Raw genomic sequence first — 27,091 nt, 5'->3', positions numbered from 1 at the left:
CCCTAATTCCAGATGAAAGAAATTCAGAGGCTAAGGAGTTTAAGTGAATATCCACCTCAGTGGGTTTTACTGAAACCTGCAGGGGGGAGGAGGGATTTCTCTCCCCGACTCTTTCAACTGCCTAGAACCCATCCACAAGGTTTTCTTTATAGACATCATCATTGTAGACAATCTGGGTCCGCTTGTCCCGGTGGCAGCCCTTAGGGCTGCTTTGTACAGCTAGGAAGAAAGGGGAGAGTATGTCAAGACAACAAAAAAATCTAGCCAGACGCACAGTCCAGGCCCACCCTCAGGTTCAGCCCTGAAGAATACACTAATCTCCCCGGGAGTGCCTTCCTGCTATTCTCCAGCCCACGAATGGCCAAACAAGGCTTTGGGTGAAGCCTTGAAGAATGGGTGAAGAAGAAGGGAAAGTGGAAAAAACTGCCATTTTGAATCGTATTGATGACTCTCATTAAAAACAATTTGTGTCCTTTGAAATGTCTATGAAGATTTTACAAAATAAAGACACAAATAATGTTAACATTTAACGTTTATATAACAACAAAAGAATAGAATTATTAAAATTCTGAAAGGAAGCTGTATCCTTTTGTCAATGACACTGATGAATTTTGGTTCTTGCCTTGGATAAATTGGGTTCTGACATCTCCCTCCTTTCCTTTCCTTTCCTCTCTCCCTATGGTTTTTTTTTTTTAAGTGAGGCAACTGGGGTTAAGTGACTTGCCCAGGGTCACACAGCTAGTAAGTGTTAAGTGTCTGAGGCCAGATTTGAACTCAGGTCCTCCTGACTCCAGGGCCGGTGCTTTATCCACTGTGCCACCTAGCTGCCCCTCGCCCTCACTATGAAAACCTCCTATTATCTAGCTATAAAGTTGGAAATTGATCCATTTATTAATATTAAAGTGGTAGAGACAGATAATGCAGCGATATAAACATCTCTGTGCCAAGGTCATACATTAAAGTATTCTTATTCAAGTTCCTAACCCATCCCAAACACATTCTAATAACAATGTGCTCTACCATCTTCACTCTCATGTACTACTGTCCCTAGAGACACTCTTCCTTCCTTTAGAATGCAGAGAAGGAAGTATCTCTGCTCCTAAAGTTAACTTCTCTGCCTGTGCCCTAAGATATGAGTCCTTCCCAACTCCTGGGAAATCTCATTCCCATTTATATCCTCCTTCCAGTCTCTTCAATTCTTCCTCCCCCTTCATATCTACACATAGTTCTACATTCTGAAAAAAAAAATTCAAAACTCCTTGATGCTGGCTTAACTCTTCAGCTAACAGCTTATTCCTATCCTTTTCACTTCTAAGTCTTTCAACGGGTTGGCTTCCAACTACTGTGGATACTTCCTTACTATTTATTCCTTCCCTAAATCTGTGACATCTGATTTCTACCTCACCTGTCCATGAAAATTGGTCCCTCAAAGTTCACCACTAAGTGGGGGTAGTGGGAGGAGCACTAGATTGGGAGTCAGATAATGTGGGTTTTGCTGCATAATTTGGGGCAAGTCATTTAACCGCTTTGGGCCTCATTTTCCTCAGATGTAATATGAAGGTGTTAGCCTAGATGATCCCTAAACTCCCTTCCAACTCTAAATCCTATGGCTATGACTTTATGGCAACCTCGTCCCCAGACTAAATGGCCTTTTCCTAGTTTTCACTTTCTGTGGCCAAGTGACACTCTGGATTACCACCGACCCTTCCCAACTTCCTTAAACTCTTTTTCTGGGGCTTCCATGACATGGCATTACCCTGGCTATATTTTTATCTCTTTCCTTTCTCCTGCTCTCCCTCTCTTTCTACATTTTGGGAGGAAATGGAGGGGAAAATGACCAGATAGTACTCAAAGCTCAGTTCTTAGTTTTCTGCTCTTCTTTACAGCCTTATTGATGAACTGATCTTCTCTAATAACTTCAGTTATTCTCTATGCTATCAAATGTACACTTTCATTCACAACCTTAACATCTGAGTTTCAGGCCTGTATTTGTATATGGGGCATTTACATCTGGAAGTCCTGCTATCATCTCAAAAATCAACATGTCTAAAACTTAATTCATCTAACTTCTCCAACAAAATGATCCCCTGAATCCATTTTTCCTATTCTTTCTAGTTATTTAGGCTGAAAGCTTCCCTATGGAAAATAATCTCCTTCTCTGACAATGCCCCCTTCCCATTCTGCGCCCCCCCCCCCCCATTTTAGCCTTATACTTGATTTTGTTAATTCTTTCAGTTCTTGAGTTCATCACCTTTTCTTTCTATCTCCACGGCTACTACCCTAGTCCTGGCCCTCATCTCCTTTTAGTGAGTCTAAGGTTATATAGAAGAGCAAAATGAAGTGGTGGCTTATTGAGTTCAGCTAGGAACTGTATTCTTACCAAGGGAGCCCCAGACAGAATTGCCAGTGGCAGCATCTAGCATGGGCTGCTTACGAGCGATGCTAACCTTGAGTTGCACAGATTCTACCTTGGTCCCGTTGAGCTGTGAGGAGAGAGACCAGCAGTGGCAGGAAGGGTTAAGAACAAGTTAGAGAGGATCTACTTGTGTCAGATACATCCTATGGACAAAATGAGTAGGGAATTAAGGAGATAAGAGATCCTATAGATTGAGAATGAAAAGACTATGATGTTGGAAAGGAATTTACAGCTTACATTCCCCCACTCCCAATATTTATGGGGAAAATAAAGGGATCAGGAGAAGGGACAAGGGGAACAGATTGAAGAATTCTGACCTCGGCTATTGCCTGATCTGCTGATTCCATCTTCTCATAGGTGACAAAGGCACAGCTGGGTGAGGAGGAAGGATAGCATCATCCTGGGGTTCATATCTCTCTCTTTTTCTTTTTTGGTTCACATCTCTTTTGATCACTTTCCCCCAATTTCTCCTACCAGGACCAATATAAGACTTCCCTTCCCCACTGCCTCCCAACCTTCTGTCTCTTCTTCTCTCTGGCCCATGAGAACTCTCTCTCCCACTTCCTTGTATTTTTTTCCTAAAAACCCAAAGATCTTATTGCATCTTATTCTTTTCACTTCCTATTCCAAACCCTCCTTACTTTCGGGGTGGGTCCATGGAGAGGTCAATGATGTTCCCAAAAGGTGAGAAGGCTCCACGAAGGAGGGTGGGTGTCATATCTGTTCCGGATACATACAGTGTGTTCCCCTTCCTTGGACCTCGGTACTCAGGGAATGAATCAGACCCTGTGAGGCCAGAGTTTGGGCTTAGTATCAGGGATTACAATCTAATCAATCTCCTACTGGAAAGGTCATTGTGGACCCCATTTAAATATTCTCTGAAAGTTCCCATCCCCTCAGCTCTTGTCACTTACTTCGGAAAGGGCCTTCTCGATCCCGGTCTCGGTCCCTGTCCCGATCCCTATCCCGATCTCGGTCCCTGTCCCGATCCCGGTCTCGGTCCCTGTCCCTGTCTCGATCACGTTCTCTGTCCCGTTCCTTGTCCCGATCCCGGTCTCTGTCCCTATCCCGGTCTCTATCTCGATCCCGGTCTCTGTCCCGATCCCTGTCCCGATCCCGGTCCCTATCTCGATCCCGGTTCCTCTCATGGCTTCGATCTCGACTTCGGCTTCGGGGTGGGGAGGATGAAGAGGGGGGACCACTTCGTTCCTCATAGCCCCAGTCAAAGCTTCGGGGAGCGCTATCACCACTCCCTGGACCTTCTGATTCCTCCCCATCTGGTCCTAGTTCTCGAAGCCGATCACTGGATGACACAAAGCTGTAGAGGCATATAGCAAGGTTGTAAGAAGGTCCCTACTCCATCCCCTCCTGAAGGGTATATATATCCTCCCCTTTTAGACCCTGGTTCCTTCCAGCCCAAGTCCCATGGCTCCAGGAACCCTGTCCCATCTCTAACCTCTCATACAGAGATTTCCTCTGGGGACGCCTGGATGACTAGATGGAAGAAAACAAAGAATGGCATGAATAATAGCTAAGTTAATCAGGTACCCAGTTTCCTAACTCATTTCTCTTCCCCCTCTCACTTCAGCCAGCCTATTCCCACCCTCCAACCCTCTCTAGCCCCACCTTCCACCCAGTGCTTTTCAAACATTGAGAATCTGGTAGTTTCTCCATTACCTCCTGCAAGTCATCATCAGCTGAGATGCTTCGCTGAAATGGTTGAAAAGTAGGGGCTGGGCCCTTCTCTGGGTCCTAAGGGTAATACAGTAGAGTTAGGACACTCCAGGTGACTGGCCAAAGTCTCCTTTCTTCCTCTTTCGTTTCTTCTCTCTTTTAACATTTTTTGATGATCCCCTTTTCTTTTAGTTCCTTCCCAACCATGGCATGTACTCAACAGAAATGCCCAAATAGATTTCTAACTCCTTGAGATAACCTACAACTGATTAATTCAATAAAATGCTCTGGGTTTTTGTGACAGTGCTCTCTTTGTTCCACTCCAACCAGTCTCATCACAACTCATCAGTTTCCTTTGCTAATTCATTACCTATATCATGTCCCCTAACTGTGGGTGGACTCCAAGGTAATGTCTTGGTTGCTCTCCTCTTATCCCTCCATACTCTCATTTGGTGAGCTTTTCAGCTCCCAATTGTCTTAATGATCATTTCTAGGAAGATAATTCCAAAATCTATATTCAACCCTATTATCCCTCCTGAGCTCCAGTCTTAAATCAAATGCTTATTGTAAATTTTGAACTAGATCTCTCTTAGGAATATCAAATGCAATGTGTCTAAAACAGAACTCATTTTCATTGCCCCCATTGCCTCTTCCCATCTCTGCTAAAAGCACCAATATTTTGTCTCCAGGTCAGCAATTGTGGCATTATTTTTGACTGCCCAGCCTCACCCCACTCCACATATTGATCAGATACCAAATCTTGTCTCTACCTTCACCACATCTCTTGGGTATTCTCCTTTTTACTCACATGACTATAACCCTAGTTTTTTTTTGCAGGGCAATGAGGGTTAAGTGACTTGCCCAGGGTCACACAGCTAGTGTCAAATGTCTGAGGCCGGCTTTGAACTCAGGTACTCCTGAATCCAGGGCCAGTGCTTTACCACTGTGCCATCTAGCTGCCCCAACCCTAGTTTTTTAAACCCTTAACACCTATTGCCTAGGCTACTACAATAACTTCTTAGTCTCTCTATTCCAAGTCTTTTCCTTCAGTCAATCCATACAATGCAGGTACAATTATGTCACTTTCCTTTGTAAAATCCTTTGTTTGGCATTTGAAACCCTTCACAATCAGGCCCCAACACAACTGTCCAGCATTTCTGCATTAGGAGGTCCATTAGGACTAGCTGCCTTGCTTCTCCTTACACATGATACTCCATTACCCATCTTGTGCTTCTTGTCCTAGCTATCTTCTATGCACTGGTATCATCCCCCAGCTTCCTCTTACCTTCTCTAAGAATCCCTTGTTCACCTTAAAGCTCTGTTCAGGGACTACCTTCTTCCAGGAAAACTTCCTCGATGCACTGAAGCTGTTAGCCTCCCTCTGCCCCAAATTCTCTTGTGCTTATTTTGTTTATATGTTATCTCCCCCAATGATGAAATTGTATTCCCAATGCCACGCACTGGGCACTGGGCCACTTAATAAGTGGTTTCTGATTGACTGATGAGATTACCTACACCATTTTTGAACTTAGTTTGTCTTTGGCTTGCACCACCTCTCAGGTGTATTCCATGAAAATAATCCTTTGATACAAAGTAATTTAAAGTCAGAAGGGACCTTAAAAAATCATCTAGTCTGACTCCCTTATGAGGAAACTGAGATCAACAGTGACTATTCTAGGTTAAATTGCTACCACTTCTTTCTGTCCTAAAATTGCTTTCTTTCCACCCTCAAGAAAGTCCTCCTTTTCCCACTTCAACTGAATTCAAGGTAGATAAGACTGTGCTAGTCCTTCAAGGAGATATAAAAATGAATGAAACGGGCAGCTAGGTGGCACAGTGGATAGAGCACCGGCCCTGGATTCAGGAGTACCTGAGTTCAAATCCGGCCTCAGACACTTAACACTTACTAGCTGTGTGACCCTGGGCAAGTCACTTAACCCCAATTGCCTCACTAAAAAAAAAAAAAAAATGAATGAAACACCTTCACCATTCTAATGTCCCTCAATGTGGTAATTTTTTTTTTCAATGTGGTAAATTAAGACTGGACTCACCAACCCTTTCCTTGATTCCCACTTACCTTCAATTTCCCCTCCAGAGTCCGTGATCGCTTGAAGCCAGAATTCTTGGTCTCAGCTTTAATGGCACTGATGGCTCCTGATTTTACCAGCTGTTTAGCTTGCTCTGTTGCTGTGGCTGTGTCTACTACAGGTTGCTCCGACAGAGCTAAGCAAGGAAGAAGAGAGAAAGCATAAAGTGAAGGTGTTAATATTGCCTAACCTGTGGGACAAGTCCTTTTAGGTCCCAATTCCTTTTTCCAGTTCACTGTTGGAATCCCCACCAAAATCCGCCCCCCCCCCCCTTCCTTCAACCCCTGTAAGAAAAGCATTTAACCAATCATTACTCACAGCGTTTGACACCCCCCTGGCTGGCTGTGCTACTATTACTTTGCTTCTTAAGAGCCAATAATGCTTTTTTCTGGAGATGACAGGGAGGCAAAAGGAAAAGAGAGAAAGAATTAATGATGGCCTTTTCCCACCCTAGGATCCTATGGCCTCTGTGTTTGGAGAACTTCCCATAAATTTCACTTCTGATAATTACTGGTCAGAACTACTAAAACCATGATTTTTGTGGCACTGCAGGGTGCCAAAATCTGGTGATACTGTGTTCACAAGTCATATACTTAGAGTGTTGCCAGCCTATTAAAAGCTACTTTATGCCAAACTTCTAGGTAGCACTGCATAGAGGGGAAGGTGGTTATTCTTACAGTAAAAGGCCCAAGAAAAGGATTTGGGATAAGGGCCTATGCTTCCCTTCTGCTCACTACACTTGTCTGCTTACCTTTTTCTTGAGTTTGCTGAATTTCTTCTGCAATGCTTCTTCTTCCTCACTCAGTCCTGGGGGCAGCACCAACATATCAGCTCCCAGTTCTGAGCCAGGTCTGGCCCTCCAGAGATGCAACTGCATAGGAAAACAATCAGTTTAAGGCAGGTACCTTTTGCCCATCTATCCCATAGCCTAAGTGCCCAGGGTTTCTGAGAGATATCCATTCCTCATGGTCTGCTCCAGGCTCTGCCTTTTCCTCCCAGTGGTTTTCGTGAGTGACATCCCTGAACCCTAAAAGGGAGAACACTGGGAAATCCAAGACCTGGGACAGCCAGATCACAGACTCCCAGAACAAAGAACATCAGTGCTACAAAGTGCTAACCTAACTCTGGTCTACTCCACAGGTGAGGAGACGGGTTCTCAAAAGGAAAGTGGCTTGTTTGAGGGTCACAAAACCAGTCAGTGGCACTGCCAGGACTAGGACACGAGTTCTGTCTGTCTAAATCCCAGCACAAAATCATTTGGAGGAGGAAGCTCTCCAGTCACAACGTAAAAGGCGTGGTGTTCCCTGAGAGGTCTCTTTCTTCTCTCCACCTCCCCCCCCATCCCAGGTTGGCAGGGCACTCTCAAATCAAGTCGATATACACTTATTACGCGCTTACTATGTGCCAGGAACCGTGCTAAGCGCTGGAAATACAAAGAATGGCAAAAACTGTCCCTGCCGTCGAGGGGCTCACAGTTTGATAGGTGAAACAACTTGCAAACGCTCTCCTGGAATATCCCTAACTCTCACGTACGTTGTTACTATGGCAACAGTGACCGAACTCAGGCGGCCCGAAAGAGGTGATCATAGCAGCTACGGGGGTTCCCGAATGCCCGGGGTTCGCGGCAGAACTCCCGCCATGTCACCATAGGAACGGACCAGAAAGACCTAAAGAGCCGCAGGCCGAGGAGAAAGAAGGAGGGAAGGTCCTTACCTGAAAAGGAAGATGTTATCTTCTTCACACAGTCTACAGCAGCAGCTTCCTCCGCCCTCCCGGGAGGACCAGACAGGCGCAGAGTGATGACGTTTAGGAGGCGGGAGTTGGAACAGGCAGGCTCTGTAACCAAGGCGGCCGAAGAGGAAGGCACTTCCCTTTAGACCTCTGCGCCATTTCCGGCATTGTTCCCTTTTTACCCTCTCGCCGCTACTTGCCTGTTCCTCGGCCTGAGGCCACTTCCGCCCTTCTCTCTTATGACATCACTTCTCCCTGTAGCCATCCACACGTCGAACGGCTGCAACTTCCGCCATGCTAGGGGCGGGACTTCCAGAGCTTCGGTCCCCGAGGCACTTCCGGCTTCGCGGCGATTCTGGGAGGCAGCGGTATGCTGGAGACCGAGCGGCTGGGTAAGGGCTGGGGCGGCATGGGTGCAGGGAGAGAGTCTAACCTTTGACCTTTGCCCCGAGCCCGGACCTCTGCCCTCAGCCCTGACTAGTTTTCTCGTTTTTCAGTGCTGCCCCCTCGGGGGCCCCTGGACTTGCCCCTCTGTGCCCTGGAGCTTGGATGCACTGGGCGCTGGGAGCTTCTGAGTGCGCCTCAGGTCTCGGACCCGCCGGCCGGCACCGTGAGTGAGCCCTGAACCCCCGAGGGCTTCCACTCACCCCTGTCCTGGAATGAACCAAGTTTTCTCCTTCCCCACAATAATTCAATGTAGGAGAAAGCTCTCTGGGCTTGCAGTCAGCCGACATGGCTTCCTCCCTTCAGTGCTGCTCCCTGTCCCTGTGGGGCCCTGGATCAGGCTCTGTTGGCGGGGTATGAGGGGTGGGGTTTGAGGTAGGAGAAAGGCTTGCCCAAGCTCTTCTTGGGCATCAGTTTCTTCTTCTGTAAAATGAGATTAATATCCTTTTCTGGCCTTTCCGGACTTCATCGGAGGAGGGATGAATGTTGTAAAGTTGAAGTGAGAAAATGAATATGAAGATGTGTCATTGTCATTAATAACATATTAACAATAACATTCTTTTCAACAATTATTTATTGAGTGTCCCTTTTTATGCCCAGCCCTGTGTCTGGCTCGGAGGAGGGTGGGGTGGGGGGAGCAGCATGTGTTACAAAGAGATGTAAGGGAAGGAAAGTGAGGCCCGGAGGTAAAGAAATTCGCATTCTTGTTGGGGAGACAACCACGGGGGAAAAAGACAAGTAGTAACACAGATGCATAAGTGCTCTTTACTAGGAGGATATACAGTGAGAACTTTGGGACCTCAGAGGAAGCGAGGCCTTTGAGGGCTGGGGGATGACAAGTTCTGGAAAAATTTAATTCAATTTAGTACAGTATTGGGTGCCATTTATAGTCTAGACACTATCAGAAATGGGATTTGAGGATTCTGTCCCCCTGGATTGCAAATTCCTTGAGGGCAGGAGGTAGAGCAAGGACCCTTATTCTACTTAATCTTTCAATTTTCTCTAGCACTTAAGTGTGTAGATAATAAACTCCTAAGAATTGAAAAGAATTTTTGAGTCCTTTGTCTGAAGTTAGGGATTAGCTCCCTTTCCCCCTACTTTTTGGGCTCCTTGTCCCCATATAATTTCTCCCCCTAAAGTTTCTACCCTTACTTTTTTTCATTGAAGTCCCATTTATTCCCCTGAAAGATTATACTCAGTTTTTCTGGGTAGGTGATTTTTGGTTGTAATCCCAATTCCTTTGCCCTCTGGAATATCATATTCCATGCCCTCTGATCCTTTAGTGTAGATGCTGCTAGATCTTGTGCTATCCTGACTGTGGCTCCACAGTACTTGAATTATTTCTTTCTGGCTGTCTACCCTTAGTCTTAATCTGCTCCCTTGCCTCTTAGCATTTATAACACTGTTAATACTGCTCATTTGTTATTAATTTGTTACCTCATCAGTGAGCTAGCTAATTGTCTGAAGGAAAGGCTGGGAGGGAAAAGGAATAATCACTGATATGACACCAATGCTGTGCTAAGGCAGACTATATCTTTTACTTCTCTGTATTCCTTCTCTGTGTGTCACAGTGTTAGACACACAGTATTTTCTTCTTTTCTTTTTTTTAGTGAGGCAATGGGGGTTAAGTGACTTGCCCAGGGTCACACAGCTAGTAAGTGTGAAATGTCTGAGGCCAGATTTGAACTCAGGTACTCCTGACTCCAGGGCCGGTGCTCTATCCACTGCACCACCTAGCTGCCCCCCACACAGTATTTTCTAAAGTAGTACTTATCAATATATTCCTTTCCTTTGAGCCTGCTATTCTTAACTCTGACCCCTCTATCTCCTTGACCTTCCACCTTCATTTAACAAGGAACCTTAGTCTATCTTCTTTCTTTCCTGAACAGTTTGTTCTCTTTTTCCTCTCTACCTGCCACCCCTAGTTTCCCATTTGGGGTCTGTCTTCCTTTCATTTTTCCAGCTCTCCCATGGGCTACCACCCTGTGCCCCAGAGCTTCAGGGAGAGACCGAGCAACTGTTTCTGTCATCCCCTGAATGGCTGCCCCTGCATGGTGTGGAACGTGTGGCTTGGTGAGAAGGGTTCTGGGCACCTTTGCTTCTGAGAAAAGGAGGGGCTGAGATGGGAGTGAGGTGTGATGGTAGTGGGGAGACTGATTTGTTTCTTCTGGTTTTCTCAGGAAATGGCAGAGGAAGACAGATCCCTGGTCTCTCCTGGGACTCCCAGGAGCTCCTGTGCCATCCGATTTACAGGCTCAGAGACACCCAACCACTGGCAGAGTTCTGGGCTACAGAGAGGTGAAGGGCATCTCCAGGGATATAAGACAGATAGGAAGAGAATAAGAGATGAATTTAGCTTCATTGTGTTCCTATGTTCTCTCCCAGGTCCTGTTGGAGGACACAAACCTCTCAGCCACAACTTCCCTTTCTCTACGCCGGCCTCCGGGACCCCCATCCCAGGCCTTATGGGGCAACCCAACACACTATCCATTTTGGCCAGGTGATATTTGAGAAGAGAGAGTGGGGAGTAGAGTGAGGAAGGCTCCTATGTCCTAAGAATCAGGGAGTGAGCTATTCTTCCCTATATACTAACTCTTATTTTTTCCTGCTCTGTTTCCCTTCCTCTCAGGTGGGATGGATGAACCTACCATAGCAGATCTGAGTACTCGTGGGGACTCTGAGGAAGAGATTGACTTTGAGAAAGGTGAAGGGGAGGACTAAAAGGGCAGATTGAATTCTGATTGAAGATTAGGGATGGAAGGGGAATGTGGCCTCTCACTGATGCCTCTTTCCACTGTCATTTTCCAGATCTCCTTACCATCCCCCCGGGTTTCAAGAAAGGTGTAGACTTTACCCCAAAGAGTAAGTGTTTCCTCTGGTGGGGTTGAGGGGGGAAGGAAAGGTGTCAGAGGAGACAAAAGGGGAACGGTGACTGTACCTCTGTTTCTCTTGACTTCTGTATCCTGTCAGATCACTCAACCCCTGCTTCTGGCCTCCTCAGTCTCAGCCATCTCCTGGAACCCCTGGAACTGGGTGGGGAGGAAGAGGAGGACGAAGAGATTTCAGGAAGATTGGGGGGTCCTAGAGATGACAGTATTGCAACCTCTACATCTGAACCTCCATTGGTTCGTGCTAGTAGCCTGGAGGATTTAGTCCTAAAGGTAGGATATGGATGGGTATATAACTCGGTATGTTCTACTGGGGAGAGGGTCTGAGGAGTGGGGTGAGATGGAGGTCTGTGATAGTCTGATGCTTTTCCCCTTACTCCATAGGAAGCATCAGCCCCCATGCCTCCTCCAGAACCTCCAAAGCCCCCAGTCTTGGAACAATGGGCCATTCCTGTAGATATTACTTCGCCTGTGGGAGATTTCTACCGGCTCATCCCCCAACCTGCCTTCCAGGTCATGAATCTCACCTTTTCCACTCCCCTATCTCCAGTGCCATGATCCATAGTCTCCTGCTTATCTCATCCCAGCCCCTTCTTGATAGGTAAGATTTGGGACTTGTCCTACTCCAGACTCCAAGAGGTATACAGATAATATAAAAGCCACCACCTACCTAACAACCCCTTCCTGGCACAGGACACCATAATCCTTGTATACCCCACTTTGACATTCTTTTTTACCCTCAAAGGAAATTTGTGTGAGTGGGGTCATGCTAGGGATAAAGTTGGGGTAAGGAGCCCTACCTCCAGATTTACATGAATATTCCTAGCCACCTTTCCCCTTCTTTTCTCTGCTTATTCCTTTCTACCCTATATAGGGGTATGGATCATTTTATTAAAGAATATTTCAAAATGAGTCCCTACCTCTTCCCTTCGTCATCCACTGGATCCTTCTCACATCATCTCTACCCTGTATCTGTCCCTCTCACAGTGGCCGTTTGAACCAGATGTATTTCAGAAACAGGCTATTCTGCACCTGGAGAGACATGACTCTGTTTTTGTTGCTGCTCACACATCTGCAGGAAAGACTGTTGTGGCTGAATATGCCATTGCCCTTGCCCAGAAACATATGACCCGGTATGGGGGTGGGGAGAGGGTAATTCTGATCTTATCCCTAACTTGTCCTTACCAGTCCAGTCTTCTTCCATCTCAATGCCTGGGACACAAGGAGGAATTGAGGGGAGCCCATGGGAGATGATGACATGGAGAAGAACAGGAGAGAAAGAGAGAGTCGAGAGAAGAGAGACAATGAGGACAGACTAAAATGGTTTAGAAGTGGCCAGTTATTTTAGAAGGGTTTTCTGAACGGGTGAATGTAGAACCAGGTTGGGTAGGATGTGTGGGATGGACCTGGGAGAGGAAAAGGGAAGGAGATTTGAGTTCAGGAGCAACAACTCATGTGAGTGAAAGTTCAGGATTCCTTCTTCTTCTCCAGTACCATCTATACCTCACCCATCAAGGCCCTGAGTAATCAGAAATTCAGAGATTTCCGAAACACATTTGGTGATGTTGGACTCCTCACAGGGGATGTCCAGCTACATCCTGAGGCTTCCTGCCTCATTATGACCACGGAGATCCTTCGGTGAGTGGACATCAAGGTCCTGGGATTGGGAGTGGGGGGTGGACCTAAAGTGTGTGGTCAGAGTTGTGTAGATGCCTAGGATCTAGGGGGAAGGATTTACAATTTGATTGGGAAAATAAAGTAGCAGTCCCAAGAGGGGTCAGGCTATTACTTAAGAGAAGGAAGTTCTAAGTGTGCTTGAATCTGGTTCTATTTCTTCCCATCCTTTCCACCTAGCTCCATGCTGTATAGTGGCTCAGATGTGATTCGAGACCTTGAGTGGGTGATATTTGATGAGGTCCATTACATCAATGATGCTGAGGTGAGGAGGGTGCAGCTGACGTTACCCCTAAGAACTGATCTTTTTACCTTTCAGTCCTTCCTCCCTACCCCCTTTACCCTCCAACTTTAACCCCAGGAAGGCCCCTATCACACAACTTTCCTTTGAGGACAAAAGGGAAGGTCACATGGAGAACAAGAGTTATGGCATCCTCTGCCAGGTGGGGGTGAAGTGAATGGTGGCTTTGATGTGTCTATAGTGGTTTGCAATGTTTCTGTGTCCTTGATCTTTCTGTGACTAGCGAGGAGTAGTATGGGAAGAAGTCCTCATCATGCTCCCAGATCATGTTTCCATCATTCTCCTCAGTGCCACTGTGCCCAATGCCCTTGAATTTGCAGACTGGATTGGGTAAGGATCAGAGACAGACACAAAAGATTTGAGTTTGGGGTGGTATGCTCTGGGAAAAAGACACATCCTATTATTACATATCTTTGGAGAAGATAAGCTGACACTGTAACAGCTAGGAATGTAATCTGACTCTGATGTGAGGGGTGGGATAGTGATGGTGGTAATTTCCTTCAGCTGGTCCCTCTTAATCAAAGATTTTCAATAAACTTGTTTAGGCATATGGGATTCTCATATACTCACCATCCCTTGATCCCTGCCCCTTTGTCCAATCTAGATTCTTTGGGGAAAAGAATGGAGGAATGATGTGATTTGGGAGGCAAGGAGAGTGAGGGACAGGATGATGGGAGGAAGATCATAGACTCATAAATCTAGAGCTAGAAGGGGCCACAGGTCATCTAGTATAACCCCTTGCTTTATAGATGAGGACACTGAGGCCCATAGAGGTTAATGTGCTATTAGGTCACATATGTTCTCCCCTTCAGGAAGCCTTCCCTGAAGCCTTTGGGCAAAAATGTAGAAATAATCACAGAGCCAGAGATGGGGTTCAAAGCTGGGCAGTGGGGAGAAGGGTAGTGACACAATCGTGTGACTTCTGAACCTTTTCCCTTTTCCCCTCTTCCCCAGGAGGTTGAAGCGTCGGCATCTCTATGTGATCAGCACAGCTGCCCGACCAGTTCCCTTGGAGCATTTTCTGTTCACTGGGAATAGTCCAAAAACCCAAGGGGAGCTCTTTCTGCTTCTGGATTCACGAGGAGTCTTCCACACTAAGGGGTGAGTTGGAGGAGGGAGCAAGGGACCAAGCTATGGCTGGGAAGGCCTGAATAACTGGGGATTTATATACCTCTCCATCCATTTGTCTTAGATACTATGCAGCTGTGGAGGCCAAGAAGGAGAGGACAAGCAAACATGCACAGACCTTTGGGGCAAAGCAGCCAATGCACCAAGGCGGGCCTGGACAGGTGAGATCTGGGATGGGAAGGAGGGAATGGATTTATTGCCTAACACTACTTCTTTCTCCCCTCATGCCTCTTTCCCCTTATCTAATTCTCCTTTCCCAAGGACACCATTGATCTAGTTTCCAGTTCTTTCCCTTTTCAATACCTACATTCCCTGTCAGAACTTTAGGACTTGAGCCCAATTCCCTTTGGTCCCAGACCTCTCTCATTTGCCTTCCAGGACCGAGGCATATATCTGTCCCTTCTGGCCTCCCTGCGGAGCCGTGCCCAGCTCCCTGTTGTTGTGTTCACCTTCTCCCGGGGCCGCTGTGATGAGCAGGCCTCAGGCCTCAGCTCCCTTGACCTTACCACTAGCTCTGAGAAGAGTGAGATCCACCTTTTCCTGCAGCGATGCCTTGCCAGACTTCGAGGCTCTGACCGCCAGCTACCTCAGGTGTCTGGGACCTGTAGGGGGGGAAGGTTGGAAGTCTATGGGAGATAAAAGCTAAAGCAGGCTTCGAGTAACTTGTGACTGTACAGTGACACCAAAATGTTGCTCTCTCAACATTACCTTACAGGTACTGCACATGTCAGAACTTCTTCGCCGGGGTCTAGGTGTCCACCACAGTGGTATTTTGCCCATTCTCAAGGAGATTGTGGAAATGCTCTTCAGTCGTGGTTTGGTCAAGGTAGGATAGTGGAAGGCTCTCGGATAGAACGGGATGTGTTTAGCCCTGAGGAAGTGCCCAGATTCAGATTTGGTGTCTTTGACGGCCAGGAGAGGGCTTTTCCTAATTGCTGAACCTTTCCCCCCAGGTCCTGTTTGCTACAGAGACCTTTGCTATGGGTGTGAACATGCCTGCACGGACTGTGGTGTTTGATTCTATGCGCAAGCATGATGGTGCAACGTTCCGTGACTTGCTCCCTGGGGAATATGTTCAGATGGCAGGGCGGGCAGGGCGTCGTGGCCTGGACCCTACGGGCACCGTCATCTTACTCTGTAAGGGGCGAGTGCCTGAGATGTCTGATCTGCACCGGATGATGTTGGTGAGTTGGTCTGAATGAGGAGGTAGCTTCCTGTCAACTCAGGAAGGCAGGAAAGGTTAGACTGGCTAATTCCCTTGACTCCTAGCTCTGATGTTGTGATTCCCATGTAATTCTCTGTTATCTCTCTTTTTCCATATAACTTTTTTGTGTCTCTTCTAATCTTCCTTTTTGTTCTCAGGTAACATCTCAGGGACCTCTCCCTGATTTCTGTCCCATTTCTTATAAAATGTTGGGGTTTTCCATTATAGAAAGTCAGAGCTGGAAGGAACTTTAGAACATCCAGTCCAAAACCTTCATGTTCTAGATGAAGAAACTGAGTGAGGCCCAGAGAAGGAAGTGGATTGCCTAAATTCACACAGCTGTTAGTAGAGTTGGAATTAGAATCAGGGCCTCTACCTCTCAACGAGAAGGGGGCAGTCAGTTCAGGTAGTCAGGGGAAATACCCTTACTTCTGGGGAGGGGAATGAAAGAATCCTTCCCATTTCCGTCTTCCAGCACTCTGATCCTTATGCCTGATCCCCAGGGGAAGCCTTCCCAGCTGCAGTCCCAATTTCGTCTCACATATACAATGATCCTTAACCTGCTTCGGGTGGATGCCCTCAGAGTGGAAGATATGATGAAGAGAAGCTTTTCTGAGTTCCCTTCAAGAAAGGACAGCAAGGTGTATATGTGTGCATGTGTGCACCCATTTGTGTGTGTTGGTGGGTGTTTGGGGGACATGTTTGGGTCCCTGGAAGAAGAACCTAGGAATTGGAGGACTAGATCAGATTCTCAAGAGAAACACATGTGGGAGTTTGGAGAGCTCCAGAGCTTGGTGATCACAGGTCTGGCCCTTAACCTTCCTGAATCTTCATCCTAGTCTCCATCTCTGCCCTACCCCTATAGGCCCACGAGCAGACTTTGGCAGAACTGACAAAAAGACTTGGGGACCTGGAGGAGCCGGACACGTCTGGTCAGCTGGTTGATCTTCCTGAGTATTACAGCTGGGGAGAAGAGCTGACAGAGACTCGGGGCCTGATCCAGGTGATGGGGGAAACAGGGAAATGGGGATGTGGATGAGGGTAGGGGTGGAGACAGACAGAAGGTTGCTACTGGCATGTCAGGGGAGTGATCCATGGCAATGAGGAAACACTCCTGAGTTTATTTCTTAGCCCCTCCTCTGACATCTTGAACATCTCTTCCCAGCGACGGATCATGGAATCAGTGAATGGACTGAAATCTCTGTCAGTGGGAAGAGTGGTGGTGGTGAAGAACCAGGAACATCACAATGCACTAGGAGTGATCTTGCAGGTGAGAGGAGGTGGGCTGGGGACCCCCAGATGGAGCGATTGGTGAATGCCTTCCTTTGTCTTTCCTCTAACTTGAACTCATTACATCGATTTTAGGGGGGAGGGGGAGGGCAGGGAGGTGACATCAACCTTCAAATTCCTTCAGGCGCTCATCCACATCTTTTCTCCATTTCCAACACTATCCCACCCTTCCCTTCTCTCACTATCCTCACTGCGACCTGGGTTTATATTCTGAGGGTAGGGTCTCCTTCATCACCCCTAGACACGGGATTCCCTACCTGGAATCACATCTCTCGCCCAGGTCAGGCCAGTCTGGAGGAAGATGGATATGACACCAGTCATGTTCTTGTCGCTCTCCCAGGTTTCCTCAGACACCACAAACCGAGTTTTCACAACCTTGATTCTGTGTGAGAAGCAGCCCCTTGAGGGGCCACTGCCTGGCAGTTCCAGCTCCCTTGATGTCCCCTATCCTGATGATCTGGTGGGTCACAAGCTATTCCTGCCTGAAGGTAAGAGCTGGGTGCGAAGTGGGGCAGACACTTGGGTCAGGAATGGGGTAGGAGGGAGAGGATGCCTGGGTTCCAGGACAGGAACTTGATTCTGCTGTTCTGTCCTGCAGGGCCTTGTGATCATACTGTGGCCAAACTTCAGCCAGGTGACATCAGTGCCATCACAACAAAGATGCTACGGGTGAATGGGGAGCGAATCTTGGAGGATTTTAGCAGGAGGCAGCAGCCAAGATTCAAGTTAGTAGCTTTGGGTGAGAAGGGGCAGTTTGATGAATAGGGGATAAAACTTTATCACCTTGGGAAGAATGATTATAGGAGGGTGGTGATGTGTGAAGGTTCACCCACTCTGGGCAAAGGAGCTTTCAGAGAAAAAGGGTTTCTCATTCTTCTCTCAGGAAGGACCCTCCCTCTCCAGCTGTGACCTCTGCTGTTCAGGAGATGCTCCGCTTGGCTCAGGCGAACCCAGCAGGGCCCCCAGCCCTGGATCCAGTCAATGATCTGCAGCTGAAGGAGGTGTCGGTGGTAGAGGGTGGGCTTCGTGCTCGGAAGCTGGAGGAATTGATCCGAGGTGCCCAGTGTGTACACAGTCCCAGGTTTCCAGCTCAGGTGAGCCCACCCAGTACCTGACTTTCCATAGAAGATGGTTTCTTACCCTGGTGTTTTTGCCATTATGTATTGATGGAGTAATAGGAAAGAGGGACACAATCTATTCTTCAGCTCTTCCCGCCCCAAGTTGGAAAGGGTAGAGGGGACCAATGTTACTTCTTCCTCCCCTTGCATCTTCTTTCTTTAGTACCTGAGGCTTCGGGAACGTGCTCAGATCCAGAAGGAGATGGAGAGATTACGGTTTCTACTCTCAGACCAGTCACTACTCCTGCTGCCAGAGTATCACCAGCGTGTGGAGGTGGGAAGGAACTGGATGCCTGGTGTCCTGCGGTTGGGGCGGGCAGGTGGGGGGGGGGGGGAGGTTGGGAGCAGGCTAGACTAGCTAGATAACTGAGTCCTGTGCTTCTCTTCCAATATCCTCTTCCTCACTCAGGTTCTGCGGACACTGGGCTATGTGGATGGGGCAGGGACAGTGAAGCTGGCAGGGAGGGTGGCATGTGCCATGAGTAGTCATGAACTGCTTCTGACAGAGCTCATGTTTGACAATGCACTGAGTGCCCTCCGGCCAGAGGAGATTGCTGCTCTGCTATCTGGCCTTGTCTGCCAAAGTTCCGGAGATCCTGGAGACCAATTGCCAAGCACTCTTAAACAGGTAACACATATACCCCTCACCATCATCTCCATCTCCCCACTCTCATTCACATGGGCATCTGGATTTTCTCTGGGAATCCTGGACCATCCTTTCTTCCAGGGTAGTTTCACATGCCTTCCAAGAAGGCTTTCCTGATGAAATCCACCTCTGTTCTTCTAACACAGTTCCATTATCAGAATGGGTTCTCTCTTCCTTAAGCCATGGATGCTTCTTTTGTTTTCTGTCAGCATCTGGCTAAGGGTTTTGCTTGGTATATGGACTTCACTCTTTTTTCATCCCTTCCAGGGCATAGAACGTGTCAAGGATGTGGCCCGACGGATTGGTGAAGTTCAGGTATCCTGTGGCCTGAACCAGACTGTGGAAGAGTTTGTGGGAGAATTACACTTTGGGCTGGTAGAAGTTGTCTATGAGTGGGCACGAGGCATGGTGAGTTCTTTAGGATCGGGAAGAGAACAAACCAGCCATGGGTTTGAACCTCTGAATCTCTGGAAGACCCAGAAGCTTATCTCCTTTCATTTCTTTGTAGCCTTTCTCTGAGCTGGCAGGACTGTCAGGGACCCCAGAGGGCCTGATTGTGAGATGTATCCAGCGCCTGGCAGAGATGTGTCGTTCATTGCGAGGGGCTGCCCGGCTGGTAGGAGAACCTGTCCTGGGGGCCAAGATGGAGGCAGCTGCCACCATGCTCCGTCGTGACATAGTCTTTGCTGCCAGTCTCTACACCCAGTGAGCCTTCTGCAGGTCCTACCCTACTGGTTTCTCCATGGCCCTCTACCAAAGAACAGGCCATGGAAGAACCAATTTCCTTTTAAAAATTAATAAAGCAGCAAAGCATGCTGTTATGTGTGAGCCTGGGGGTAGGGTATTGCTTTCAGGGTTGGAAAAATGAGTTAATTAAAGGGGGGGCACAAAAATGAGGACCAGATAGTGAAAAATGCCTTTATTGTGTGTGTTGGAAGGAGGGACCAGCCCCCTCTTGATCAGTCCCCTGGGCAGGGTGTCTTAGGAGGTGAAGGGAAGTCCTGGGTCACAGCATCCACATACCAGGTAGGCAGAAAGGCATAGGGGGCATCATAGTGAACAGACACAGTAACAGGACCACCTGGCTCCCAGGAGAAGAGGTGAACAAGCCTGGCAGTGAGAGCAAGAGAGATGAGTAAGGACTGGACATTTATAGGCCTGGGTTTGGAGAGAAATAAAACTAGATATGGGGGCGGCTAGGTGGCGCAGTGGATAGAGCACCGGTCCTGGATTCAGGAGTACCTGAGTTCAAATCCGGCCTCAGACATTTGACACTTACCAGCTGTGTGACCCTGGGCAAGTCACTTAACCCCCATTGCCCCGCAAAAAAAACCAAAAAAAACCAAAAAAAACTAGATATGAGTTCCTCACCTGGGATCATCTTGAGTGACTGTGCTTTGGGCAAAGCTGAGGAATGCATCACAGAAGTTCATACATACAGATGGATTCCAGCCTTCTCGGTCAGCCTGAGGGCAGAGATAAGTGGATGAGAACAATAGTGAGACTACAGGATCTAGAATTTCCAAGGAAGTAAAGATAATGGAAAGGATCCCAATGCAGAACTCTGGAAAGAGTGGAGATGTGACCAGGGAATTGAAGAAGGTTCTACAGTAGAAAAGGCTGAGGGGCAGTATGAGGTTATCTGTCATTACCCTAATGAGCTCAAACATCTCCATGGTGGGAAAGGTTCTGAGTGATCTGACAGAACCTTCAGGATCTCTGAAGCCAGCCACCACACGTGGAACCCCAGGCAGGAATGACTGAGCCCACCACTTCAAGAGCTTGTGTCTGTGAGGCATGAGATAAAACATCACTAGAGATCTGAGCAAACAGGGACCCAAGTATTTGGCCCCCTAACTTTATTTTTGGTATCCTCAATGGCATTGGTATTACCTGTAGAAGCTCCTCCACTGGCCAGGGCTATGCATTTCTTTTGAGGTCTTGAGCTCCACATAACAGGCAGGTGGCTGTGTGGATGGGGCTTTAGGGTCTGTGCAGTCCACCTCCCCAGAGAAGAGCAGGGGATGGGTTCCTAATCGACTTCTTAACACTGAGCAGAATGCCACATTAGTGTTGACTTCTCCTGAAGGGTCAGGAGAGCCCCCAGGTGTGTCTGTAGGGAGGAAAAAGAGGGAGCTACAAGAGAAGAAGGGCTGCAGGGATTAGAGATGAGAAAATGCATTGTAAACTATAAAGTGCCACATCAACATGTATTTTAAATCCATATCAAGGCTCTCACCTGCACACATGTATTGTTCAAACTTATACCCCATGTACATGAGTTCCCGGAGGAGTGGAGGACGAGTGAGTCTCTGCGCCCTAGCAGCAGGTGTTTCCACCTCACTCAGGTAAAGGGTGCCTTGTAGCCTCGAGGCTGCAAGCTGCCAACCTTCTCGAAGTTCATAGGGTGTTGTCAGCAGCTTTGTCAAATGCCCTCGCCATGTCACCACAGCCCCTGCCAACCAGCCTGGGCCTCTGTGAAGGAGACATGTTGTTGGCAGTTAATTTAGGGGTCTGAGGAGAGAATGAATCCATCCTAAAAGTATCCTTCAAAAAATATGGTCAAGGGGGCAGCTAGGTGGCACGGTGGATAAAGCACTGGCCCTGGATTCAGGAGGACCTGAGTTCAAATTTGACCTCAGACACTTGACACTTACTAGCTGTGTGACCCTGGGCAAGTTACTTAACCCTCACTGCCCTGCAAATAAGTGAATTAATTAATGAAAAAAAAAATATGGTCAAAGGAGAGAATTCTAAGGAACTTAAGTCACAATGCCATCTCAGGAAGGCCGGGACAAAAGAACTGTGGGGCAAAGGCAGTATGTATCTGGGCTTCATATTTCTCTCAGCCTCGATCTTTGACTATTCTATTTCTATGGCACCTTGGACAGCATCTGGTTTCAAGCCCCTCATTTTACAGATGAGGCCACTAGGACGGGGAGGGTCTTGCAACATACCCAGAGTAAGCAGCCTAAGCATGCCAAACCAGCTCTAGTTCCTGGTTTCCCGATTCCCGGGCAGAGCCGGCCTCTGGGCACTCACCCTTCGAGCTGGCCTCGGTGCTCCAGGAGCCAGCGAAGCAGGTGGTCCAGCCCCTCCCGCGTCTCCTCGTCCCGCGGCCGGTAGCGCTCAGGGTAGCCTTCACGGAGGTCGAAGTCAGGGGCACAAGTGTGGGCTGGGGGAGGAGCAAAGTAGCGCAGCGCCCGGGAGTCCCCATGGTACCGGCGTTCGGCGTCCAGGGAGAAGCAGCCCAGCTCCGAGGGGCGGCGGTAGAAGGGGAAAGGGCCCACGTAGAGGGAGGCATCGGTGGGCAGCGAAGGGGCCGGGCGGGACCGTTTTGGAGGGCTCCCTGTCGCCCCATCTTTCATTTCCCCGGCTCCTCGCTTGGCACCCTGGGGCTCCATTGGCTCCTGTGGGGACAAACGTGGGACCCTCCCCCCAATACTGGGTAAGAGAACAGACATCCCTCCCTTGGCACCTATAAACACCCGAGGAGGGCGAAGGAGAGGGGGGCTCTTTCTCAGGCCTCTGGGGGTCCTTTTCTTCGCTCCTTCCCTCTACTTTCTCTCCCTCCCCCACTCCATTCTGGGGGCTGTTAATAAACTTTCCCCTCAGTCTCGCCCCAGTTTTCCTCCCCATCTCAGAGAGCCTTTAGGAATTCTTGGCTCATCCTGACTATTCTGATTTCTGTCCCGCTCTGTTCCTCACCTCTGGGGTCCCCAATACTTATTTCTGCCCCTCTCTGCTCCTCACCTCTGGGGTTCCCAACGCTTATTTCTGGCCCCCTCTGCTCCTGACCTGTTCTCTCCCTTCTCTCCCCCCTCCAGGTTGCTGCAGGGTCGTGGCGAGGCCAAACTTCTGCCCGGGGCGGGGTGGGGGGATTGGGTCGAGTCTTATCTTCTCTTCCACCCCCCCCCCATGGGTTTGCGTGACATCATGGTAGTACCGGAAGCGCCGAAGGTGGGGAATGTGACTAGTCTTCATCAATGCATGACACAATCAGGAAGCGACAGCCATAGGATTGCCCAGGGTCTCTGTCAAGGTAGGGGTGGGTGCAGTTCTTACTCGAGGAACGGGAGTTGGAATGTCCACTTAGCACGAGGTCCCTCCACGCCTCCGTTCCGGCCCCGCGCAGCGCGGGGCTCGCATCATCTCGCCGGGGATATTCCTCCAGGCCGGAGCGCTCGGACTATGACGTCATCGCCCCGCGACCGCACCGCTTCCGGGGCCAAGTCCGCCCCGCCCTCCGGGAGCCGGTCTCCGGGAACGTTCTTTCATTTGCCCCGAGTCCCCAACTCCAGACCCCGTCCCCCTTCCCCGCTCCTCCCCCCGGTTCTGGTTGCTGGTCCCTCCCCTTTCAGCCCTCACGAACCCTCAAGGAATCAGAGGTCCCAGGCCATGAGCCGGAAGCGACCCCGGCTCGTCCCGGAAACCTTCGGTTCTAGGAGGCGACGAGGACCGGGAGGGGCCGGAGAGGAGCCCCCGGGGGCCGAGTCAGGTAACTCGGGAAGAGAACGAGGGGGAGCCCTGGGGGAGCCCCGGGACGGCTCTTAGGGCTGGCGCCCGGAGGGAGGAGGGTCCAAGCTCCTGACGAGGCCCCTTCCCCAGGGTCGGTGCGCAGGGCCCTGCGGGAGCTGGGCGAGCTGTTCCCCCGGCGCCTCTTCCAGGACGCGCTGCCTCCCATCGCCCTCAAGAGCCAGGTGTACAGCCTTGTGCCCGACCGGACCGCGGCCGACAGGCAGCTGGTGAGGGGCGCCAGGGGCAGGAGAGGGGGCCACGGGATGGACAGCTGATGAGAGACCAAGGGGCCAGGGGCTGGGCAGCTGCTGAAGGGGAGAACCAAGGGTCCGGCAGCTGGTGAAGGGGGCCAGGGGACAAAAAGATAGGTAGCTGGTGAGGGGAACCAGGGGATGGGCAGCTAGTAAGGGGGACTGGAGGATCAAGGGAATGGTATCTGGTCTAGGGGACCAAAGGACTAAGGGCAGAAGGTGAAGGGGACCAAGGGATCGGGGACCAAGGGATCAGGGATCAGGGGCCAGGCGGTTGGTAAGGGAGACGAATGAATGGATCAGAGGCTCGGCAGCTGGTGAGGGGGACTCAGGGATCCAGGCACAGGCCGCTCATGAAGGGGAACCAATGGAAAGACCGAATTGGGGGTGGGTGGGGCATAGGAAACAGCTGGCAAATAGAAAGCTAGCTGGTGAGAGTTGCTGCTGAACAGGCAGTTTATGTGAGGGAAAGAGAAAGATACTATATGGTGATGTCATATAGATACCCAGCCAATAAGAGGTGTTTAATAGACTAATGTGAGAGATGCATGGGGCAGTTCATGAAGAGAGACTGATTTTGACTGCCAAACTAACTAGTAGCCACCTCCTAGTTTCTGCCAGCCTATACAAATGGGATGATCTTTCCTATACTGACAGACCTATCAGAAAAGAGCCTTTCTTTCCCCCACTCCCACTTTATCATTCTGGAATCCATTCTTCTTCCTTATTAACCTATTCTCACTCTCCCCAAGCACAGCTGAGGTAGTTCCTATTTTGGTACCTCTCATTTTTCATCTCTCCTGGGACAGAGAGAACTTCGGGAACAAGGAGAGATTCGAGTCATTCAACTTGGCTTTGATTCTGATGCTCAGGGGATTGTCTTCACTGAGGACTTCAGGACCAAAGTGTGTGTATATCTGTATATTTTGGGTAATGGAACCAGGGACTGGGAAGTATGTTGAGTTCTAGTAAGACTAATGGAAGGATGTCAAGGAAGGAGACCAAAAAAGTATGTGGGAGGGAGAGGTGCATATTTTGTATATGTCAGTCAGTCAGTCAACATTTATTAAGTGCCTACTATGTGCCAGGCACTGTGGATTCAAAAAAGACAGTCCTTGCCCTCTAGGAGCTTACAATCTAATGGGGGCGACAACAAGCAAACAGTTTTGTACAAAAAAGCTCTGTACGGGATAAAATAGGAAATAATTAACTGTGTGTGTGTGTGTGTGTGTGTGTGTGTGTAGTTGGGGGAGAAGACACTATGAAAAGAAATGTGGGGAATAGCAGTAGAAGGCCAAATTGGAGTTTGGTTGCCCTTTTCCTTGTTCTCCTTCAGGCCCTGGAATCTTGCAGGGGTCGGCCATTTGAAGGGACAGTGCAAAGGTTTCTGGCTGTGGCGCTTCCAGCCTGTGGAGACCTCAGCTTTCAGCAGGATCAGATGATCCAAACCTTTGGCTTTAGGGACTGTGAGATCACGTGAGACTTGGGGCAACATAAGACCCGGGCAACAGTCAACTACATCTTTGGTCTTATTTTAATCTTTTCCCTTACTTACTCTTTTTAACTCTCCTCTCAACAACATTCTTTCTCCAAGGCAGTGATGCTTTCTCCCCCATCCTTGCTAGTGGATTCATCTGGACTATCTGGGAGGGTTGAGAATTGTATGTGTCTCTTGAGAATATAGGATTTCTCCAAGTTGAATTTCATCACTTAAAAAACCCCAAAAGAAACATCAAGGTTTGGCAACAGTGACCCACCCATATCCTTACCCTTATATTACCATACTGGTGATGGAACAGTACAAGGTTGGTTTTCTTCTGTTCCTTACAACGTGATAGGGAAAGAGATCAACTTTTTTTCTTGAAAGAGGAGTTAGGCAGTGAAAAAGTATGCTGTTCATACCCCTTCCTCCCCCCCCCCCCATGAAATTGACTGAGTTTTTGTATTTCTCCCACTGCAAAGGGACCCAGGCAACTGTCATTCCCTCCTTCCTTAAGGTAGAAATTGAAGAGAAGTGGAGGATGATTCCTAGAGGTCACATTGTCCCTTCCCTTCCCTCCCACCCTAGGCAGCTGGTAAATGCTGGAGTCCTCACAGTCCGAGATGCGGGGAGCTGGTGGCTGTCAGTGCCAGGAGCTGGGAGATTTGTAAAATATTTTGTTAAAGGTGCTGATTTCTCTTTCCCTTCTTTAATTACTCCCAAAGCATAAACCTTGTCCCTCCCTATCTCCTGCCTGAACCAAGGATACTTAGGAGAGAGACCATCCCCCAGGACTAAGGCCCAGTGATCACATCCATTGTCTTGTGTGTTTTATGTGTGCCACAGGGTCCTGCTTCTGACTTGCCTTGCTCTGATCTCTTCCTTCTAGGGCGACAAGCAGTACTTGGGATGGTTCGAAAGTCCAAGTATCGGGAGCTGTCCCTTTCTGAGCTCCTAGGTAGACGAGCTCCTCTGTCTGTGCGCCTTGGCCTTCCCTACCACGTGCATGATCTAATTGGAGGGCAGCTGCTTGATATGTAAGTATCTCTCTTTGCTTCTTTTCTTTCTTCCCTATAGCCAAGTGTTTCAACTAAATCATCTAAGACTAGAGATCTTCCTCATCTTGATGGTCTATAGGCATTGCTCTTCAATTGGCCACCCTTAGTTTTCTATAAACATAGAGACCCCATACCTAGACCCTACTTTTTCCTGTCTTCCTTTCCTCTCCCCTTTCTCTGTAGCCCTCCCCCACCCCCCCCACCCCGTGGCACAATATAGAGCACAGGGCTCTGGATTCAGGAAGACCTGAGTTCAAATCCTGTTTTGGACATTTACTAGTTGTGTGATAATGGGCAAGTCTTTTAACCACTGTGTTCCTTGGTTTCTTCAAACTGTAAAATAGGACCTGCATCACAGGGTTGTTTTAAGGATCAGATGAGATGATAATTGTAAAGTGCTTAGTGTAGTGCCAGGTACATGGTAGACACTATATAAATGCTTCTTTGCTTTCCCCTTTCCCCCCTACAGTGTCCCCACCACATCTGGGACTCTCCTTCGCCTGCCTGAGACATGAAGATTCAGGTTACCTTTCCCCACTTCATCTGTTGGACTGGTGACTGAAGTAAGGGGGAGATAGAGCCTGCAGCCCACAAGACCTCACTGTTGAATTAACGCCGATGGGAGTGGCATCTCCAGAGGGGTCACCCCTTGAAGGGTCTGGAGTTGAGACTACTGTCTGGTTCTCTGGGTGGATGCGACAGATATGATCACTGCTGGTTACAGTTTTGGAGTTTGGAGCATGCTTGCCTCTGCTTCTGCCAAGGAGAAAGATCAGAAACTACATCAATGTTTTGATTATTGCCTTTCACAGAGGACATGATGGCATTTTGTTCTGGGACAATGAGGGATTCATAGATGGGGTAGAGATGATGGTGAGGAGAGAGGCTGGAGTTCTCTGTTCCTTTTTTTTTTTTCTTTTGAAATTGCCAAATAAACAATATCTTTCTGTGATGTTTTCTTTAAGGCCTCATTTAAATGTGACGTGTCTGTTTGTGTCTATTTGGTGCTGAGCTGTAGGGATGGGGAAGGAGAACTCCAGGTCTGGATGCCTCTCTCCATAACAGAATTCAGATGGGAGAGAGGTAAGCATTGAAAAGGGTCTCCTGTAATAGTATGGGTATTATTGTGATTTCAGTGAAAACCTATTCAAGCCTCAGAATTTGTGGTGGCTCTTATACAAAA

At 48.6% G+C, this 27,091-nt stretch overlaps 4 protein-coding genes across 8 annotated transcripts; 2 read left to right on the top strand and 2 right to left on the bottom strand.

Moving 5' to 3' along the window:
• Positions 1 to 38: 38 nt before the first annotated feature.
• On the bottom strand, positions 39 to 8,046 carry NELFE (negative elongation factor complex member E). Its single transcript, XM_043963406.1, has 11 exons — positions 7,891 to 8,046; positions 6,929 to 7,048; positions 6,496 to 6,565; positions 6,168 to 6,313; positions 4,094 to 4,168; positions 3,873 to 3,910; positions 3,331 to 3,734; positions 3,058 to 3,202; positions 2,734 to 2,788; positions 2,381 to 2,483; positions 39 to 219 (listed from the first exon to the last, which is right to left on the bottom strand). Exons 2-11 carry the CDS (start codon positions 7,001 to 7,003, stop codon positions 122 to 124), a joined length of 1,209 nt encoding a protein of 402 aa, XP_043819341.1. The 5' UTR covers positions 7,004 to 7,048; positions 7,891 to 8,046; the 3' UTR covers positions 39 to 121.
• Positions 8,047 to 8,192: 146 nt separating this feature from the next.
• On the top strand, positions 8,193 to 19,429 carry SKIV2L (Ski2 like RNA helicase). Its single transcript, XM_043963398.1, has 28 exons — positions 8,193 to 8,300; positions 8,406 to 8,518; positions 10,316 to 10,425; positions 10,533 to 10,650; positions 10,738 to 10,852; positions 10,982 to 11,056; positions 11,161 to 11,214; positions 11,323 to 11,513; positions 11,625 to 11,753; positions 12,228 to 12,373; positions 12,732 to 12,878; positions 13,095 to 13,179; positions 13,439 to 13,545; positions 14,170 to 14,316; positions 14,408 to 14,504; positions 14,722 to 14,934; positions 15,059 to 15,169; positions 15,297 to 15,527; positions 16,051 to 16,188; positions 16,413 to 16,550; positions 16,713 to 16,817; positions 17,178 to 17,325; positions 17,436 to 17,562; positions 17,721 to 17,931; positions 18,119 to 18,229; positions 18,365 to 18,583; positions 18,869 to 19,009; positions 19,110 to 19,429. Exons 1-28 carry the CDS (start codon positions 8,279 to 8,281, stop codon positions 19,308 to 19,310), a joined length of 3,750 nt encoding a protein of 1,249 aa, XP_043819333.1. The 5' UTR covers positions 8,193 to 8,278; the 3' UTR covers positions 19,311 to 19,429.
• Positions 19,430 to 19,505: 76 nt separating this feature from the next.
• Positions 19,506 to 22,805, bottom strand: DXO (decapping exoribonuclease). Of its 4 annotated transcripts, none has more exons than XM_043963404.1 (7): positions 22,667 to 22,805; positions 21,644 to 22,011; positions 20,841 to 21,076; positions 20,495 to 20,714; positions 20,254 to 20,389; positions 19,973 to 20,067; positions 19,506 to 19,711 (listed from the first exon to the last, which is right to left on the bottom strand). In XM_043963404.1, exons 2-7 carry the CDS (start codon positions 22,003 to 22,005, stop codon positions 19,561 to 19,563), a joined length of 1,200 nt encoding a protein of 399 aa, XP_043819339.1. In that variant the 5' UTR covers positions 22,006 to 22,011; positions 22,667 to 22,805; the 3' UTR covers positions 19,506 to 19,560. The 4 variants fall into 4 exon arrangements, with proteins under 4 accessions (XP_043819339.1, XP_043819338.1, XP_043819337.1 ...); XM_043963403.1 differs by having other exon boundaries at positions 22,548 to 22,685; XM_043963402.1 differs by having other exon boundaries at positions 21,644 to 22,033; positions 22,548 to 22,684.
• STK19 (serine/threonine kinase 19) lies at positions 22,470 to 26,860 on the top strand. Of its 2 annotated transcripts, XM_043963401.1 has the most exons (7): positions 22,520 to 23,099; positions 23,210 to 23,346; positions 24,180 to 24,275; positions 24,707 to 24,846; positions 25,439 to 25,536; positions 25,740 to 25,887; positions 26,378 to 26,860. In XM_043963401.1, the coding sequence occupies exons 1-7, from the start codon at positions 22,520 to 22,522 to the stop codon at positions 26,421 to 26,423; spliced, it is 1,245 nt and encodes a 414-aa protein (XP_043819336.1). In that variant the 3' UTR covers positions 26,424 to 26,860. The 2 variants fall into 2 exon arrangements, with proteins under 2 accessions (XP_043819335.1, XP_043819336.1); XM_043963400.1 differs by lacking the exon at positions 24,707 to 24,846 and having other exon boundaries at positions 22,470 to 23,099; positions 24,180 to 24,277.
• The last annotated feature ends 231 nt before the right edge of the window (positions 26,861 to 27,091 follow it).

The sequence above is a fragment of the Dromiciops gliroides genome, chromosome 4 (assembly GCF_019393635.1).
Source record: "Dromiciops gliroides isolate mDroGli1 chromosome 4, mDroGli1.pri, whole genome shotgun sequence".
Lineage (NCBI taxonomy): Eukaryota > Metazoa > Chordata > Mammalia > Microbiotheria > Microbiotheriidae > Dromiciops > Dromiciops gliroides.
This window is presented reverse-complemented; position numbering and strand designations above follow the sequence as displayed.